Source organism: Chiloscyllium plagiosum, chromosome 22, assembly GCF_004010195.1.
Source record: "Chiloscyllium plagiosum isolate BGI_BamShark_2017 chromosome 22, ASM401019v2, whole genome shotgun sequence".
NCBI classification, from domain to species: Eukaryota; Metazoa; Chordata; class Chondrichthyes; order Orectolobiformes; family Hemiscylliidae; genus Chiloscyllium; species Chiloscyllium plagiosum.
This window is the reverse complement of record NC_057731.1, coordinates 43,415,732-43,432,699: the sequence shown is the minus strand read 5'-3', so window position 1 is coordinate 43,432,699 and position 16,968 is coordinate 43,415,732. Positions and strand designations below refer to the sequence as shown.

The 16,968-nt window shown below is 41.6% G+C and overlaps 1 protein-coding gene across 3 annotated transcripts in view; it reads left to right on the top strand.

Moving 5' to 3' along the window:
* Positions 1 to 16,968, top strand: part of cfap43 (cilia and flagella associated protein 43) — a 120,614-nt gene that overhangs the window by 13,974 nt on the left and 89,672 nt on the right. For 2 of the 3 annotated variants that reach the window (XM_043712887.1, XM_043712886.1), the window contains exons 5-8: positions 8,737 to 8,887; positions 10,232 to 10,394; positions 15,163 to 15,275; positions 15,610 to 15,741. In XM_043712887.1, the coding sequence (XP_043568822.1) occupies positions 8,737 to 8,887; positions 10,232 to 10,394; positions 15,163 to 15,275; positions 15,610 to 15,741 (559 nt within the window). The remainder of the gene's footprint in view (positions 1 to 8,736; positions 8,888 to 10,231; positions 10,395 to 15,162; positions 15,276 to 15,609; positions 15,742 to 16,968) is intronic. The other variant, XM_043712888.1, reaches the window with a different exon arrangement.

The following is a 16,968-nucleotide window of genomic DNA, read 5'->3' as shown; positions in this document are numbered from 1 at the left end:
CTCCGCCCCCACCCCCACTCCGGCCTATCACTCTCACCTTGACCTCCTTCCACCTATCGCATTTCCAACGCCCCTCCCCCAAGTCCCTCCTCCTACCTTTTATCTTAGCCTGCTGGACACACTTTCCTCATTCCTGAAGAAGGGCTCATGCCCAAAACGTCGATTCTCCTGCTCCTTGGATGCTGCCTGACCTGCTGCGCCTTTCCAGCAACACATTTTCAGCTCGAATCAACCTTGCCTTAAACCCATGCAAGGCCATTTCTGTGGTTTTGACACCAAACTTCGTCTCCTGAAGTAAACTGTTACTCTTGAGTAGAAGAGGCTTGTGGTTAGCATTGGCATTCCTGGTGTTGTTTTACCTTCCCTGCCTCAGGTCTGGGAATATCAGTTTTACCTGGTGCGGGTCTTCTCCCCTTTAGCAACTCTGCTGAAGCTTTCCCCATAGTTGTGTGAGAGGTGGTCCTATAATCAAACAGGAATTGGGATTGTTTGGTCTCGGGTGAAGTGATAGGCTGTTTCTTTGAGCCTACCTTGGACGTTTGGACTGCTCTTTGCGCCAGACCATTGGATGATGGATGGTATGGAGCTGTCCGTACATGCCGAATGCCACTGGACTTTAGGAAATACTTGAAATCCCTTCTGGTAAATGACATCCCATTGTCCGTGACCAGTACTTCTGGGAGTCTGTATATTGTGAACGGTATTGCAGATTTTTAACCGTCATTCTTGAGTTTGCCGAGTAAATTCTGACCAAGAACATTGAACCGATGAGAGGACTGAGTATAGGGTTATCCCAGCCATTCCCCTGAATGTGGGGGAGATGCTGGCAATAAGTTTTCTCCTTGTTGGCCCTGTGGGCACTGCCCCACCAATGCAGCTAAGATAGCATTCAATCTTGGCTGCTAAACATAACTTCTTGCCAATATTTTCATTTTGGAAGATCATCCTGGAGAAGATCAGCAGGTGGCAGCCTTTACTTGGGACAATCACTCTTTCTCCCCACAGTAATATGCATCCTCTACAGTGATCTAGTCTCACCAAGTCTAGAAAGGTTTCAATTCGGTTTGTGATGGCCCTTTTGCTTCCCCCATCACCATCAGCTGTTTTAGTTTTGCCAAGGCCAGATTGTATTGTATTCACAGTCAGATATTGTCAGCAGTGACCAGAAAGATGTCCAGAAAGTTTGATGGATTCCTCAGGGGAGGCACCACCAGTGGTGTATCTGCCAGTGGGAGCTGGCTCAAGGCACCCCCCGCCTTTTTACCACTTGGCCTCCTGGACGGTGTTCCAACTTGTAATTGTATACACTGAGAATAAAGGCCCCACCACTGAATTCGACCAGAAGCTATGAGTGGCACAGACTTGTCTTGTTTAAGTAATCCTACCAGAGGTTTATGGTCTGTTGCTGTTACAAATTTATGTCTGTCAAGGTATTGGTGGAACTTTCTCACACCAAATATGACTGCCTAACCTTCCTCCTCTATCTGAGCATATTTGCGTTTGGCATCAGCCAAAGTCCAGGCAGCACATACTTTCAGACATTCTTCCCCATTGGGCCACCAATGAGCCAACACTACTCCGATACCATACGGGGAAGCACTGCATGTCTTGCTTGGGATTGTAATTAGCCAAGACTTGAGATGACGACAGCTGCTTTTTCACTTCCCTAAATGCTACTACTTGTCTGTGTAACCATTTCCAAGGCTGACCCATTTTCATCAGCAGTGGTAAGGGTACCAAGATAAAGGCCAGGTTACATATGAACTTTCTGTAATAATTCACCAGTCCAAGGAAGGACCTAAGCTCTGGTACAGATGTGGGAGCCGGGGCACATTTGAGTGCCCTCACTTTGTATTCCAACAGGCATATCCTGTTTGTGTTGACTCTGTAGCCCAAGGTCTGGAACACATATGTTTCCCTTCTAATGTGTACACCCGCATGGGAGAAATGTCAAAGCACTATGTCCAAATTCTCTAGGTGCTCGTTCTAGGTCTTCCTGGTTATTACCATGTCATCCAAATAAAAGATTCCTGAAGAAGGGCTCGTGCCCGAAACGTCGATTCTCCTGCTCCTTGGATGCTGCCTGACCTGCTGTGCTTTTCCAGCAACAAATTTTCAGCTCAAATAAAAGGCAACCTGGGTAGACCTTGTAAAATGTTCTCATTTGCTAGAAAAGGGCACAGGATGATATAGCTCAAATGGCAGTCTTGTATATTGATACAAATCCTTAAGGGTATCAAATGTGCCATACTTCTGGGACTTCTCATCTAGTCACAATTGCAGATTTGCTTGTCTCATGGCAAGCTTCGTTAAGGACAGCTTCCTGACAGCTTTGCATATGAATCTTCTATGCAAGGGATTGAGTACTTATCCAGCTTCAAAAACAATTTAGTGTTTACTTAAAATCCCCAGAAAGGCATACAGAGATGTCAGGCTTTGCAATTGGCAAGACTGATGCAGCCACTTCCGCAGACTGTACTGGTTTGATGATTTTTGCCTCTACTTTTGCCTATAAGGCAAATGGCACACAATAGGCCTTGCAGAATTGTAGAATTGCTTCCTGGTCAACATATAAGGTGGCTTACTCCTTTGATAGACCCTAGACCTTCCTGAAAAGCTTATGGGTATTTAATTAGGATTTCACTCAGGCAACCATTTTCTACTTGAAAAATATTGAGCCAACCAAGGGGAATCATTCTCTACCAATTCTGCCCTGTCAAGTTTGGGCCTAAGTCTTTTAATATAGTCCATGGTGACTGCACCAATTGCTTCTCATAGGAGACTGGAACCCACATCGTAGTCTTAATCTGTAATGGTTACCCGGTAAAGGTTCTCAGTCTGTCTGAGGTCCAGCGCAAACCTCAGTGTTGGAATCCAGAGCTTGTAAAAAACTGGTTCTGCAATTGTGGATACAGCTGCACTGATATTGACATCCACTACAACTAGGTAATGATTTAACAAGACATTTATTTTGATTGGTTCTGATTTGGATGTTGCTAAGCAATTTAACTGTTCCAAACCACATGTAGGTGGATGTTCCAGTGTGTATACTGTCCTAGATACTGGCCTATGAATTCTCTTACTCGAGTCAGACCCAATAGGACTCCTTTGCTGTCTCAAGTCATCATACTGGCAGCAACCACAATGCCTTGCCAGCCCAGATTCTAAAGAACATTTTAGCCATTTGTCCGAGTCTTGGCTTTGTTTTGGAATTAGTTGTGGGCTGACCTAGGGTCCTCTGCTCAGGATATGCCCTGTGTAAGGCTCTGTGATTGCCTACACTCAAGCGGTGTTCCCTAAGCTCAGTTGGACGGTTGAGGGTATCCACTTCCATTGGGATACCCGTGGCTCACATTATCCACTTGCTGCATATTCTGATGTCAAACCAGTTGTAGTGCCAATCTGAAGTCCAGTTGGGCTTCAGCCAGAAAGCTAAAATCCTACTTATGAAACTGTCTCTCAGCATCTCATTTGGGTTAACGCAAAGTTATAAACCTCTGCCAGTCATCTTAACCTCATCAAAAATCCCAATACTGATTCCCCTGATTCTCAAACTGCCGAATAAAACTGATAGCACCTCAGAATTAGGGGAGGCTTGGGATTGTAATATTTCTTAACTAAATCCATCAACTTTTGAAAGGTTTTAGTGTCTGATGCCTCAGGAAAGTTAGGCTTCTAATAACCAAAAATGCTGAGTATCCGCAAGCAGTCAGAAGGATTACTTGTTGCTTTTCATTTGCCCCAATGCCATTTGCCTGGAAACAAAAACTGCATTCTTTCTACATATTGGGCCTCGTCTTTGATAGCAGGATCAAATGAGTCAAGCTTCCCAAGCTTGACTCATTTGATGCCAGAAGTGCATATCTCAACTCTAAGAGGACTGTTGTGAGTGAAGTTCCTTCGGGAGTGTGCAGTTTTCATTGGTCACCACTGAAGTAACTGCACAGAAGCTGTTATCCTTTCAGCACGGCACCCTTTATTTACATGTGCACTGTACATGGACTCTTGACTAGCTAGCCCAGAGTCGGTCCCTGGAGTAAGGAGGCTATCTAAGTCTTCTGTTTATACCTGTTAGCCTTGGCCTCCTTGATTGGCCCAAGTTAACAACCCCAATCAAGGGTGTCATAGACAATGAGATCGACCTGGCCTTGGTTCTAGTCACTATACATTGTGCTCACCTTCATCGGCTGGGGTCCCAAGCATGACTCCAGGAGTTCTGCAAGACCACTGCTCTGGGCATAGCGCAGCCAGGAGTTCCCTGCTCCACCCTCGCTGCAGCTGATGCCCCACTGCCATTCCAGGAGCCCACGCATCAGCTCTGCAAAGCCAGGAGACCGCATGCTGCCACCATTGCAGCCTTTCCAGGAGTCAACACATTGAACCTATGAGCCAGGAGCCTTGGCTGACACTGATCCAACCTCCCCATGATGTCAGAAAATGAAGACAATATAAAGAAAAAGAAATCCAGTGAAAAGGAGAGACAGAAAAAGAACATGGCTAGCCTGGAGCAGACAGGTTCAGCTCAAACACTACCTACTGTGCTGCGCCATTGTTCAAAACTAGAGGGCATATTTTTAAGGTGAGAGGAGAAAGATTTAAGATGGACCAGAGGGGCAACTTTTTCACTCAGAGGGTGATTTGTGTATGGAATGAACTGTTAGAGGAAAGTGAATATGCAGTCACAACATTTTAAAAAACATTTGGACATGTACATAAATAGAAAAGATTTAGAGGTATGGGCTAAACACAGGCAAATGGGGCTAGTTTGATTTGGGAAAATTGGACCGCATAGAGGAGTTGGACCGAAGGGTCTGTTTCTGTGATATATGACTCTATGACACTAAACAACAGTGATATGAAGACAAACCTTTCTATGCGGAAAGTCATTAGGATCCAGAATGTACTGCCTGATGTTGTGATGGATGCAGGTTTAGCCAAAGCCTTTAAAATTGGGTAATTATCTGAAAGCAAAAGTACAGAGCAAATGGAGAACTGGTAGAGGAATGGTACTAATTAATTTGTTCTTGCAGAGAACGTTCACAGGCACAATGGATTTTGTGTGTTGTAAACACTCTATGATTTAATGATTTGAATTTGAATATGGACAGTATGGTTACCATAGACAATACAGAAATTGCTGGAGAAACCCAGCAAGTCTGGTAGCATGTGGGGACAGAAAACAGAATTCAGGGACCCTTCTTCAGAGTACAGTTCTTTGAATCTTTGAAAAAATCCTCCAGACATGGGAGCTGACTTATAGCCTGAGTATTAAAATGAACCAGCAGCAAGTCTAGTTTCCAACGCAAATATTGGACATATCTAATATCTCTATGCAACTTGATAACTGAACCTGCTTGATTCCATGAAATGTGTTTCAAAGTGCTGCTAAATAAGATATGCATTTCTGGGGGAGAAAATTGAGGCTGTTTTTATATGTAAAATATAAGTAAGTATAGTGAGGCATGGCTGAGAAGAGAAAGGGTTTGACCTATATGCCACATATGAGCAAGTACATGATTTTTGAGGCTGGAAAATGGGATTCTCTGAGATTGTGTGTAGTGATTGGAACCAGGTAGACCTCATTACTATGAGGTTCTTGATCGAGTTTGTTAATCTGGGTCAATCAGGAAAGCATGGACTGACCAAATAAACTAGGTGATCAGAATCTCCTCAGTTGAGGACCGACTCCAAGCTGGCTGGCCACAACCAGTGTACTGTGCACTAGCGAATGAAGTGTGATTTGGTGACAGGACACCGACTTCTATCCACTTATTTCATTGTGTAAGTGATTTTTTATGCCTTGATTCCTGGTGTTCTAACTCTGAAGGGAGGGATGCACTGATAATCAAGCCCCACAACTCCACAAGCTGTATCCAAAGTCTTATTGAATCACCAAAATTGTCAATTAGATTTTCTTTATTATTATTATCTAGAGCAAAAGACACATTAATCAGGTTTCTCCAATAAACTCAAAACTAACTTGTTTATTAACAACAAAACTATTCCTTAAACAATTGGCTAAATGGATTATTAACAAAACGACTATATTGATTTAAAATGTATTCTCTTAATCTACCCTGCTACGCACACACAGGCAAGACAACACATCTTTGCCAAGGTATCATCCGGTTTAAAAAATATGCAAAAAAGAAAAGCGACCCTGTAGGAAAAGGTGAAAAGTTATCTTAAAAGTTCAAAGATAGAATGAGTTGACTTCTCGCAATTCCTTTGATATGCTGTTGAAGAAATCTGAATGCTGAGTTACAGAATGATGAAAGATCTTTGGACCATAACTCTGATTTAGATGGGAAACAGGAGTCCTGATGATTAAAACTTTATTATTATTTAAAGTCTTAACTAAAAGGGAAAGCATTTTAGTTGGTTTTATATTAAGGATTTGCTTTTTACTGACATTGAGATAGCACTGCTTCCCCTCACAAGCTATTGCAGAGCTGCCACAACTGCTACATCCAGTGTTCACTGATGAAAGCTACATTCATTCAGAAGCTGTTGCTAGACAACCTTCAGCACAGTTCCAGCAGTTTTCCAGTTTATTTGTCCAACAGTTAAGGCATAAAATCTGTCTCTTATTTCTTCTTAAAACCTTTGCTGGATAGTCTTTCCACAAATAAAAGCAGGTCTGGAATTATCTGTGAAGAGAGAAACAGAGTCAAGTCCAATATAACTCTTTTTCAGAGTTGGATGCAGCCAGACCTGCTGAGCTTCTCTACCACTTTCTGTTTTATTCTTTTCACTAAGTCAGTTGACTTTGGTAAGCTGTGCTGAAGGGAGATTTGACAAATGTGTACAAAATTATGGAGGTCCTGGAATGGATATGAAGGACTTAATTCCATTAGCAGAGAGATCAACAATGAGGACTAATGGACAAACTAATTGGTAAAGGCATTAAAGTGTAATTGAGAATGTTTTTCATTCAGAAAGTGGAGTAAAGTCTGGACATTACTGCCTGAAAGGTTAATAGATGTATCAACTCTCATTGGCATTTAAGAATTCTTGGATAAATGTTTAAAAATGTTTTAATCTACATGGCAATGGACCAAGAACTGGATTTGGCTCGAACCTGATAGACCGAATCACATTCCCAAAAGTATTTTTGATGTTTCTGATTGGTCAGTGAGTTTATCTTTTTTGCCTCCCCAGTGAGATGGCATGAAGCCAGGTGGGGGGGGGGGGGTCATCTTTATTGCAATGCACAAGGCGTCACAACTTTGTGGTCCAGGTTAGAGGGCTGCTTTGTCTCTCTTTGTTTGTAGGTTCTAGTGACACAGGAGGTATGCTGGTAGATAATGGCCAGAAGTTTTAACTTAATAAGCCAAAGCTACAAACCAGTACTTAGTTAAACTACTATTAAAGTGCCTTGAAAATGCTGAGGGAAGAATTTCAATTTATCAACTAAGATGGTGTATTGAAGAAAATTTGTTGAGGAAAAATGGACAAAATATTGAGCAATCCAATACACAGTAAGTGCAGAACCATCAAAATAGTTTAGAAATTCACAGCTCATCAAGAAACCACTCTGGCCATTTTACCTGTGCTCTACCTGAAGGGCAGGATGCAATTGTTCACTCACTGTTCCACAGAGATCCTTAATCCCACTATTCGAGCTGAAACTTTCCAATAACTTTATCACAACTCCCCCGCACAAGTCGGAACCTCATCAGGTTGCATGCCTGTTTTACTCCTTCTACACAACCCAATCTGATTCCATCTGTTCTGTGATGTGCTATCATTTTATAAAGGTTATTTTGTCCGGGTTTTTTGAAGAGAGGTTGTAAAGGCAGCAGTGCCACAGTGTCGACTGGATCCGGCCTAAGTCAATCATTTAGGAGGCCTTTGTGTTTTTTCTTAAAAAGATGTAACAATGGAAAGGTAGTGGCCAGTTCTCCCAGATCAGTCTTTTAGTATTTTTAGCTGTAGCAGTCACAAACTGTTTGGGTCCCAGAAGAGTTGGAACTTCAGTAAATGATTTCCAACTGTGACCTTCTGTGAAATCTCTTTTTAATGTTGAATGGTACATGAGAATCTGTGTCTGAATTTACCTTTTTGCCAAGAGGTGTGTTTACGGGATATTGCTATATTGAAACAGTTAATTAGTAGTAGGTACTATATCTATTAATTGGATAAGTTTTCCAATAGTAAGTTATTCTAAATTCCTCTTTCTTTTGTTTGTATTTTAACTATAGTGTCTAAATATTGTGTTTTGCTCAACATCACATGGTTTTACCAGTTGCATCACATCTGGAACACCCAATTCACATCTACCTTTAAAATAAGAAAATGTTAAGGTCTACACTACCTTCTTAAAATATTTTAAGGGGGTCTGGTCTGGTTCATAATAGTTCCCACTGGAAACATTATGTCGAAATGAACTCCATATATATTTTCCCCTGGAAGTCAGTGCAAGAGTTCCTGTGATTCAGCTGGTAGCTTTTCCTAGACAGATGTTGATTTCGCACATAGACCCAGGTCTCTGCCATTGGCAGTAGTAGAAGAAGTGTAACTTGTACAATCTGAAAAGAACCTGGTTTGACGATACTGCAGATAATGATAATGCAACTAAACTGTAATATGTTAAAACAAAATAAAAGCACTTGAAGAGAAGTAAAAGCTAAATTAACATTTAATTAGATACATTGAAGATAGTTATCAATGTGAAAAGATGTTGAGTAGATCAGGGTAGCTCAGTCTCCAAAAGTTTGCTATTTTTCTCTGCAGAGATGTAAAGCTCCCTGCAGAAGATGGAACTCCAGTAGTTTCAGAGGATGTTGGGATTGGTCCTGACAGCAGTGCTTTAACTTACTATGGCCCAAAGATGTTAATATCAGCCCAGGCAGGTCTTGTGGGAGACTTGGCAAATACATTTGTGGTAAGTTGCAATGGATGTTTGTTCAATATCTTGTGCATCAGAGCTCAACGCGAGCCACACATTGTTCAATGTTAATAGAACCTCACAGCACAGTTGACCTATCATTCCTGTATCAGCTCTTTCAAAGAGCAATCTAATTAATCAAACTTGCCACACAGCTTTTACCATAACCTCACAGCTCTTTCCTGATGCATATTTTTGAGCAAATGTTATCTCCTTTTAAACTAGCTGTTTTTCCTTTCCCAAGCCGATGTGCTGTCTCTGACACCCAGTGCTCAGGTACTCTCAGCCTAGTAAGAGTCATAAACGTAGCAGCTGCTCTAAGGTGAACAATCCCTAAGGCACAGCAACCAAAAACATGCCCAGTTTGATACCAACTGAGTGTTGAATAATACTTTGAGATCACATATATGTGTATTTTGAGACATGATGTGTGGTGAGTGGAGTGTGCTTCGGAGGATATACAGTTGCCAATGCTCTACACCACAAAGGTTTCTCTGCCTTTGAGCAGAATCTTCTTGAGACATTAAGGATTCTTGCCTTCTGCCTATAGAGCCTTTCCCAGGGAAGGCCTGCTAAAAAAAATACAAGCTAATCAGGCAATGGCAAGGCTGCAGGTAGGTGGGTGGACATTTCCCTGGAATCAAGACCCTGAGGATGGATGACCCACTCTTCTGAAAGGTACTAGCCAGTCAGAAACTGGTAGCTGTATACTTAGCAGCATCAGGGAGGAGGAGGTTGTGGCTGCTTCCAGAAGAGCAAAATTCCAGGACTGCAGAGGGTACAGGATAGTTCAGTGACATGGGGGAGGAGAAAGAGGGAAAGGTCGGGGAGTTGGGTTCTTGGATGCATATTTACAGACAATAATGTAGGGGGATTAGAAACAAGGGCTGGGATATAGCTCCTCAGTGGGCAGTGAGAAGCAGGATGGAAATAAAGAGCAGGAAGTGAGATTGGGAGGGAGATGATATTGAACAGACAGATGCCTCAGCTGCTTGGTGAGGAGACCTCTTCCTGTTCTGCTGTGGTCCATTTCCAATGCTAACCTGATCCTAACCCCAAACCCAAGCCTATTCCCTAGACTGAACTGTAACTTAAATCTCAAACCTAATCCCAATCCCAATATTCATTCTATCACCCACCTAACCTCAGATGTAATCTTAAAATATATCCTTTTATTCAGAATATAATGTGCTGCAGTACATGCTTCTGAGAAAAAAAACATATCGGATATTTGGTTTTCATCACAAAGCATGAGTCAGTTTACATGTAATGGAAGTATCTCATTATATGTAATATATACAATACATATCTTTTCTCTTTTACATTTCCCCTTTCCTGAAGCCAAGGGAACTAAAGAAAACTTTGGTTCAGCCCATATCTGTCTGCTGGACCCCAATCTCTGATTTGTACGTGGGCTGTAACACAGGACAACTTTTACTGGTAGATGCTGAGTTACATAGAGCTGTTGTATTGGCTACTCCGTTTAATGAACAGTTGTCCACAGGTAAGAAGTTTAGTCTAAGTATTGTCTGAAACTGAGATTTTGACTTTGAATGAGGAGATAAGGAGAATGAGCTTTGAAGTGAATCTTGCATCTGATAGTTGGTAAATGGAATAGAATGTGGGAAATTGTGAATTATCCACTTGATCATAAGAATAGGAAAACAAAACTTAATATACATGAATCTTTTAACTGTTAATGTTCAGAGAACATATTAAGTACACAAAATTAGCATGCAAGTACAGAAAGTAATTAGAAAGTAATTATTGCAAAGGGCTTGGTGTACAAGAACAAAGAAATCTTGCTGCACTTGTGTAGGATTTTGCGGAGATTATACCCTGAATACTGTGTGCAGTTTTGGACTTCATATTTAACAAAGAATATACTTGCTTTACAGATGATACACTGAAGGATCATTAGATTAGATCCTGGAGATCTGAACACTGAGAAGTGATCTCATATAACATTCTGTAGGGTCTTGGCTGGAGAATCTAGAACACAAATACCTAGTCACAGGATATCTTTCTAACCACTCTTGGGATGTGGGTGTCATTGGCTGAGTCCCTGTATATTGGCCAGTCTTATTTCCCCTTGAGAAAGTAGTGGTGAGCCACCTTCTTGAACCGTTGCAGTCCAGATACGTAAGTAGACACACAATGCCAGTGGGGAAAGAATTCCAGGATCTTGATCTAATGACACTGAAGGAATGCTCAGGATAGTGAGTGGATTGGAGGGAAACATTTGGTGTTCCTATGTATCTGCTATCCTTCTCCTTTTAGATAGAAGTGACCAAGTGTTTGTGAAATGCTGTCAAAGGAGTTTTGGTGAATTTCTGCAGTAACCTTCTATGTGGTACAAACTACTACTACTGAGAGTTGGTGATGGGGGTAGTGGATATTTGTGGATGTGGTGCTTATCAAGAAGCCTGCTTTGCCCTGGATGGTGTCAAGCTACTTGAGTATTGTTGGAGTTGCACTCGACCAGGCAATTGGGGAGTATGCCATCATACTCCTGACTTGAGCCTTTCTGTTTGGTGGTAACTCCCAGGATGTTGATAGTGGGATATTCAGTGATGGTAACACCATTGAATGTCAAGGGATGAAAACAGAATTCAGCAGTTCTAGCACCATCTGTGGAAAGAAAACAGAGTGTGCCTTAGCAGTCCCCTTAGCAGCCAACTTCCTCTAATCTGGAGGTCAAAGATATATGTTCAAAGCTCTGGATAAAGGGGAAAGGATTTGCCCAATGCCATTCTCATTCTGATGGCCACCTTTGTATGTGCCTGTATCAAGGTGTGCATAGTCCTTTAGTATGTAAACACCAAATGCCACCACATACTGAGGTTCTACATGTCCCTGGTGTTGTGAAGGATGATTGGCCTTGTCACTACAGAATGCTCCAAACAGTTGGACCATTCCATATTACCTGTCCCTCATGGCAAAATTTACAAAGAGAAAAATGTTTTATCACAAGTCAGAGTCGCCAGAATAAGTGGTAAATGTGGGTACAATTACAACATTTAAAAGACATTGGACAGGTACGTGAATAGGAAAGTTTTAGAGGAATATGGACCAAACGCAGACAAATGGGAGTAGTTCACTTTAAGAAATGAGGTGAGCATGGATGAGTTGGGCAAAAGGACCTGTTTCTCTGCTGTATGACTCTATGAGCAAGATAGATCTCATGGAATACAGGGAGAACTAGCCATTTGGGTACAAAACTGGCTTAAAGGTAGAAGACAGAGGGTGGTGGTGGAGGGTTGTTTTTCAGGCTAGGGGCCTGTGACCAGTGGAGTGCCACAAGGATCCACTACTGGATCCACTACTTTTCATTATTTATATAAATGATTTGGTGTAGTGGACAGCTTAGAAGGTTACCTCAGATTAGAACGGGATCTTGATCAGATGGGCCAATGGGCTGAGAAGTGGCAGATGGAGTTTAATTTAGATAAATGTGAGGTCCTGCATTTTGGGAAAGCAAATCTTAGCAGGACCTTGGAGTACAGGTTCATAGTTCCTTGAAAGTGGAGTCGCAGGTAGATAGGATAGTAAAGAAGGCATTTGGTATGCTTTCCTTTATTGGTCAGAGTATTGAGTACAGGAACTGGGAGGTCATGTTGCGGCTGTACAGGACATTGATTAGGCCACTGTTGGGATATACTGTGCAATTCTGGTCTCCTTCCTATCGGAAAGATGTTGTGAAACTTGAAAGGGTTCAGAAAAGACTTACAAGGACTTTGCCAGGGTTGGAGGATTTGAGCTAAAGAGAGAGGTTGAATAGTCCAAGGCTGTTTTCCCTGGAGTGTCGGAGGCTGAGGAGTGACCTTACAGAGGTTTATAAAATCACGAGGGGCAAGGATAGGATAAATAGACAAAGTTTTTTCCCTGAGGTGGGGGAGTCCAGAACTTGAGGGCATAGGTTTAGGGTGAGAGGGGAAAGATATAAAAGAGACCTAAGGAGCAACTTTTTCACACAGAGGGTAGTACGTGTATGGAATGAGCTGCCAGAGGATGTGCTGGAGCAAGTACAATTGCAACAGTTAAAAGGCATTTGGATGGGTATATGAATAGGAGGGGTTTGGAGGGATATGGGCCGGGTGCTGGCAGGTGGGACTAGATTGGGTTGGGATATCTGGTTGGCATAGACAAGTTGGACTGAAGGGTCTGTTTCCATGTTGTACATCTCTATGACTCAATGATCTGTTAGTAACTAGGAAAAGTTAGCATTTATGCTGAAGCTGAAGTGAAGGGATGTGGGTCAAGGGGAGATGTGAGTGGATAGGTGGAGATGGAGCCCAGAGAGAGAAACAGAGACAGAGAGATGAAAGGGTAGAGAAACAAGGAGATAAAGAATAGCAGACTAGGACAAAAGAAAAGCTGACTAAGAAATAATCAAGGCTGAGAGTGAGAAAATGGGTTACCTGTACTGAATGCAACCCATATAATGTGATTATAGGCTAAGGAGTATGTGGGAATGGGTGACTGTGCTAAAAGCAATCTATGTCATAACAGGAATTCTCTCCCCACTGGCATTGTGGGTCTACTTACAGTATATGGACTGCAGCGGTTCAAGAAGGTGGCTCACCACTACCTTCTCAAGGGCAACCAAGGCTGGGCAATATATAGGGACCCAGCCAATGACACCAACATCCCTTGAGTGAATAAAAAGATATCTTGTGGCTAGATATTTGTGTTCTAAATTCTCCAGCCAGGAGAAACACATTACATTTAAGACCCTACAGAAATGTTGCCCAGGAAACATTTTTGTAGATAGAGCATAGGTATTCTGTGTTCCATCTCCACCTACCTGCTCACCTCTCCCCTAACCCCATTCTGCAACTTTGGTTTAAATGCCATTTTTTCCTAGCTACTAACAGTTCTGAAGAGTCACCAGACTTGAAAAGGTAACTCTGCTTTCTTCCCACACAGGATGCCAGGCCTGCTGAGTTTCGGCAGCAATTTCTGTTTTTGTTTCAGATCTCCAGCATCAAGAGTCCTTTGTTTTACTCAAATGCCAAGGGGCAATAGTTAAATTCTCTTTTGTTTTCTCATTGCCTGGCATTTGTGTGTCATGAATTTATTTGCCACTTTTTTTGTCCAAGCCTGGATATTGTTCAGGTCTTGCTGCATTCAAATATGGACTGCTTCTGTATCTGAGGAGTCATGAATGGTGCTGAGCATTGTCCAATCATTGGCAAATATCCCCACGTTTGACCTAATGATGGAAAGAAGGTCATTTATGAAGCTGCTGAAGATGGTCAGGCCTAGGACACAATCATGAGGAACTTAAGACTTCTTGTGGCACAGTGATTGTGTCCCTAGTGTTCAAGTCTCAACTACTCCAGAGGTGTGTCATTACATCTCTGAACAGGTCAATCAGAAAATATCAGTCCTGAGAAACTTTTGAAAATATGTCATGGAGCCAGATGATTGACCTCCCACATCAACCATCTTTCTTTGTGTCAGGTATAACTCCAACCAATCCCCTGATTCCAACTGACTCCAGTTTTTTTTGCTAGGGCTCCTTGATGCCATGCTCAGTTAAATCAGCTTAAGGGGCTTGGTCCACACCTCTTTCTTATTTTTACGTTCAGACAGCAGGAAGACCTGACAGTTGAGGGATCTAAGTATGTTCAATTCATCTAAAAATACTTTCTTTGAGGTAGTGCTGAGGTATTTGTCAAACAACCTTGGGTCATCACCTGCACCTGGTTGAAAGTAAACATTCTAACACTCTGGAATAATGAAAAATGGTCAAGGTGAAAATCTAAACTAAAGCAGGACATTCTGGGAATAGACAGCTGCTCTGTTTACATCCGTGAATAGACAGTTTGCTGTTTCAATCATAGATACAGCGATGTATTTACAATGAGGCTCTCATAGCTAACAGGTATGGCACGCAATGTTTGAAATGCATTATTTATTGTTTGACAAAATATGATAACCATATTGTGCTGAGCCAGGTCCCACAATCTGAAATGAGATGCATAATCAGTCAACTAGTTCTTTTCGGGGTGTTAATTGAGAGAAAATTGTTTGCACCATTAAGAAATACTCCAAATAGCAATCTGTGTTTTTCAAGTCTGTCTAAGTCACTGGGACCAGCAAGGATTTCTGTTTAATGTCTCACCTGGAATTCAGATGGAGATATGTTATTGGGTGAATAGTCTTTCTCTGTGCACATATTGGGCTTACTTTGCAATTTAGGAGCAGCTTTTATTATCCCACTATGCTAATTAACATAATCTTGTGTAATTGTTCCTTTTGTCTAGGCAGTTTGAAAAATATGTCATCCAATCTTACTATGAGTGTCTATCCAGAGCTAAAGCCATGTGCAGTGAAAACCCTCGCGCTCAACAAAAAGGGACTATATACAGCAGGATTGGTACTTGTTTCTGAATAATATAATTTATCAAGAACAAAAGGCAGCAAAAGACAGTCCAAAATGAACTGTGCCCACTACATTCAATATCAGGGAAGGGTTAAATTTTGCATTTATGATTGGGTTGATTCAAGTTATTTTTTGGGGACTGGGTTGGCATGTGTGCATGAGTGTCATTGATCATGTGCATAGTTTCTTATATATATTGTTTCTTATATTTATTAGTCTTACGTGAAATTATGAATATACCTGAATGTATTTCTGTGCCTGTGCATGTGTGAAACATCCATGAAACCTGTGTCTGTATGTTGCTAACTGACTGCTATTTATTTCCCAGGATGGAATTCTCTACTGTATCAAGGTGACACCCCATAAAGTGGAGATTGAGGAATGCTTTTCAGTAGGAATGCCAATTAGGAATATCGCATTCTCAGTAGATTTTGAATCACTGCTTGTTGCTACAGAAACGGTAAAATCGATCATTTCAGGCTATGCTGAGCTCTCAGACTGCAAACACACACCAGCTGGATTACTCTCACATATTATTAAAGATTTGTGCATTACAAATATAACCTTTTAGCATTTTCTTCCTACTTGATTTCAAAAGAGAACATAATTTTTTTGGTTAATACTGACCTGTAACTTGCGATTTATTATGTTATGTTTTGATTAGTTCAGTTTTACTTTCTTCTTCTTGATGAAGTTCACAGTGATGCCAGCAACTTGAACTCCAGCCCTGCACTCCTAATATACAAAGGAAACAAAGAGTTCAATTATTTCCCTCTTTCCACATCACTCCATGTGGACTATGATGCTGTGGGCTACCACACTGCAGCAGGAGTGACTTTTGAACTGAAGCACTGTTGATGTGAAGCTGGTTGTTGGGCCAAATGACCTTCTATTGTGCTGAATTATTAACTAATGCCCTGCACTTCCCACTACACCTCCTCCCTGCAACCCCTACCCCTTCTCCTACTTCCTTTACCATTCTGTCAGCCCCCTACCAGACCCTGCCTATTATCTTTTTCCCCATCCTCTGTACTAGTTGACTGCCCTATAGTTACTGTTTTTTTATATCTCCTTCCCTGTTTGAACAAATGTGTCATATTAGCAGTTTTCCAATCCTTTGAGACTTTTCTAGAACCTAAGGATTCTTGGAAGATTGCTGCCAGTGCATCCACTGCCTCTGTAGCTATTCCCTTTAAAGCCCTAGAATGCCAACTATTAAATTCAGGGAACCTATCCCCATTAGTTTCCCTAGTAGTTTTTCTCTAGTGATAGCTATTGTATTTATTTCCTCACCAATGATCACCCACCCCCCTGCCTTAGTCTTTTCATTAGTTAGAATGTTTGGAATACCAATAGTGTCCTCTACCATGAAACCAATGAAAATATTTTATTCAATTCCTCTGCCATTTCCTGGTTCCCCAATATTATTTTCCCAATCTCACTCTCTTTGACCTCTCTCTTTCTTTGCATTTGTTTAAAAAAGCTCTTACTGTCTATTCTTATACTACATGCCATTTTGTTCTCATGGTTTATTTTCTTTATTATTTTTGATGTGGAGGCGCCAGTCTTGGTTAGGGGTGGACAAAGTTGAAAATCACACAACCTCCAGTTAGAGGCCAACAGGTTTGTTTCAAAGTACAAGCTTTTACCCAAATAAACCTGTTGGACTACAACCTGGTGTTGTGTG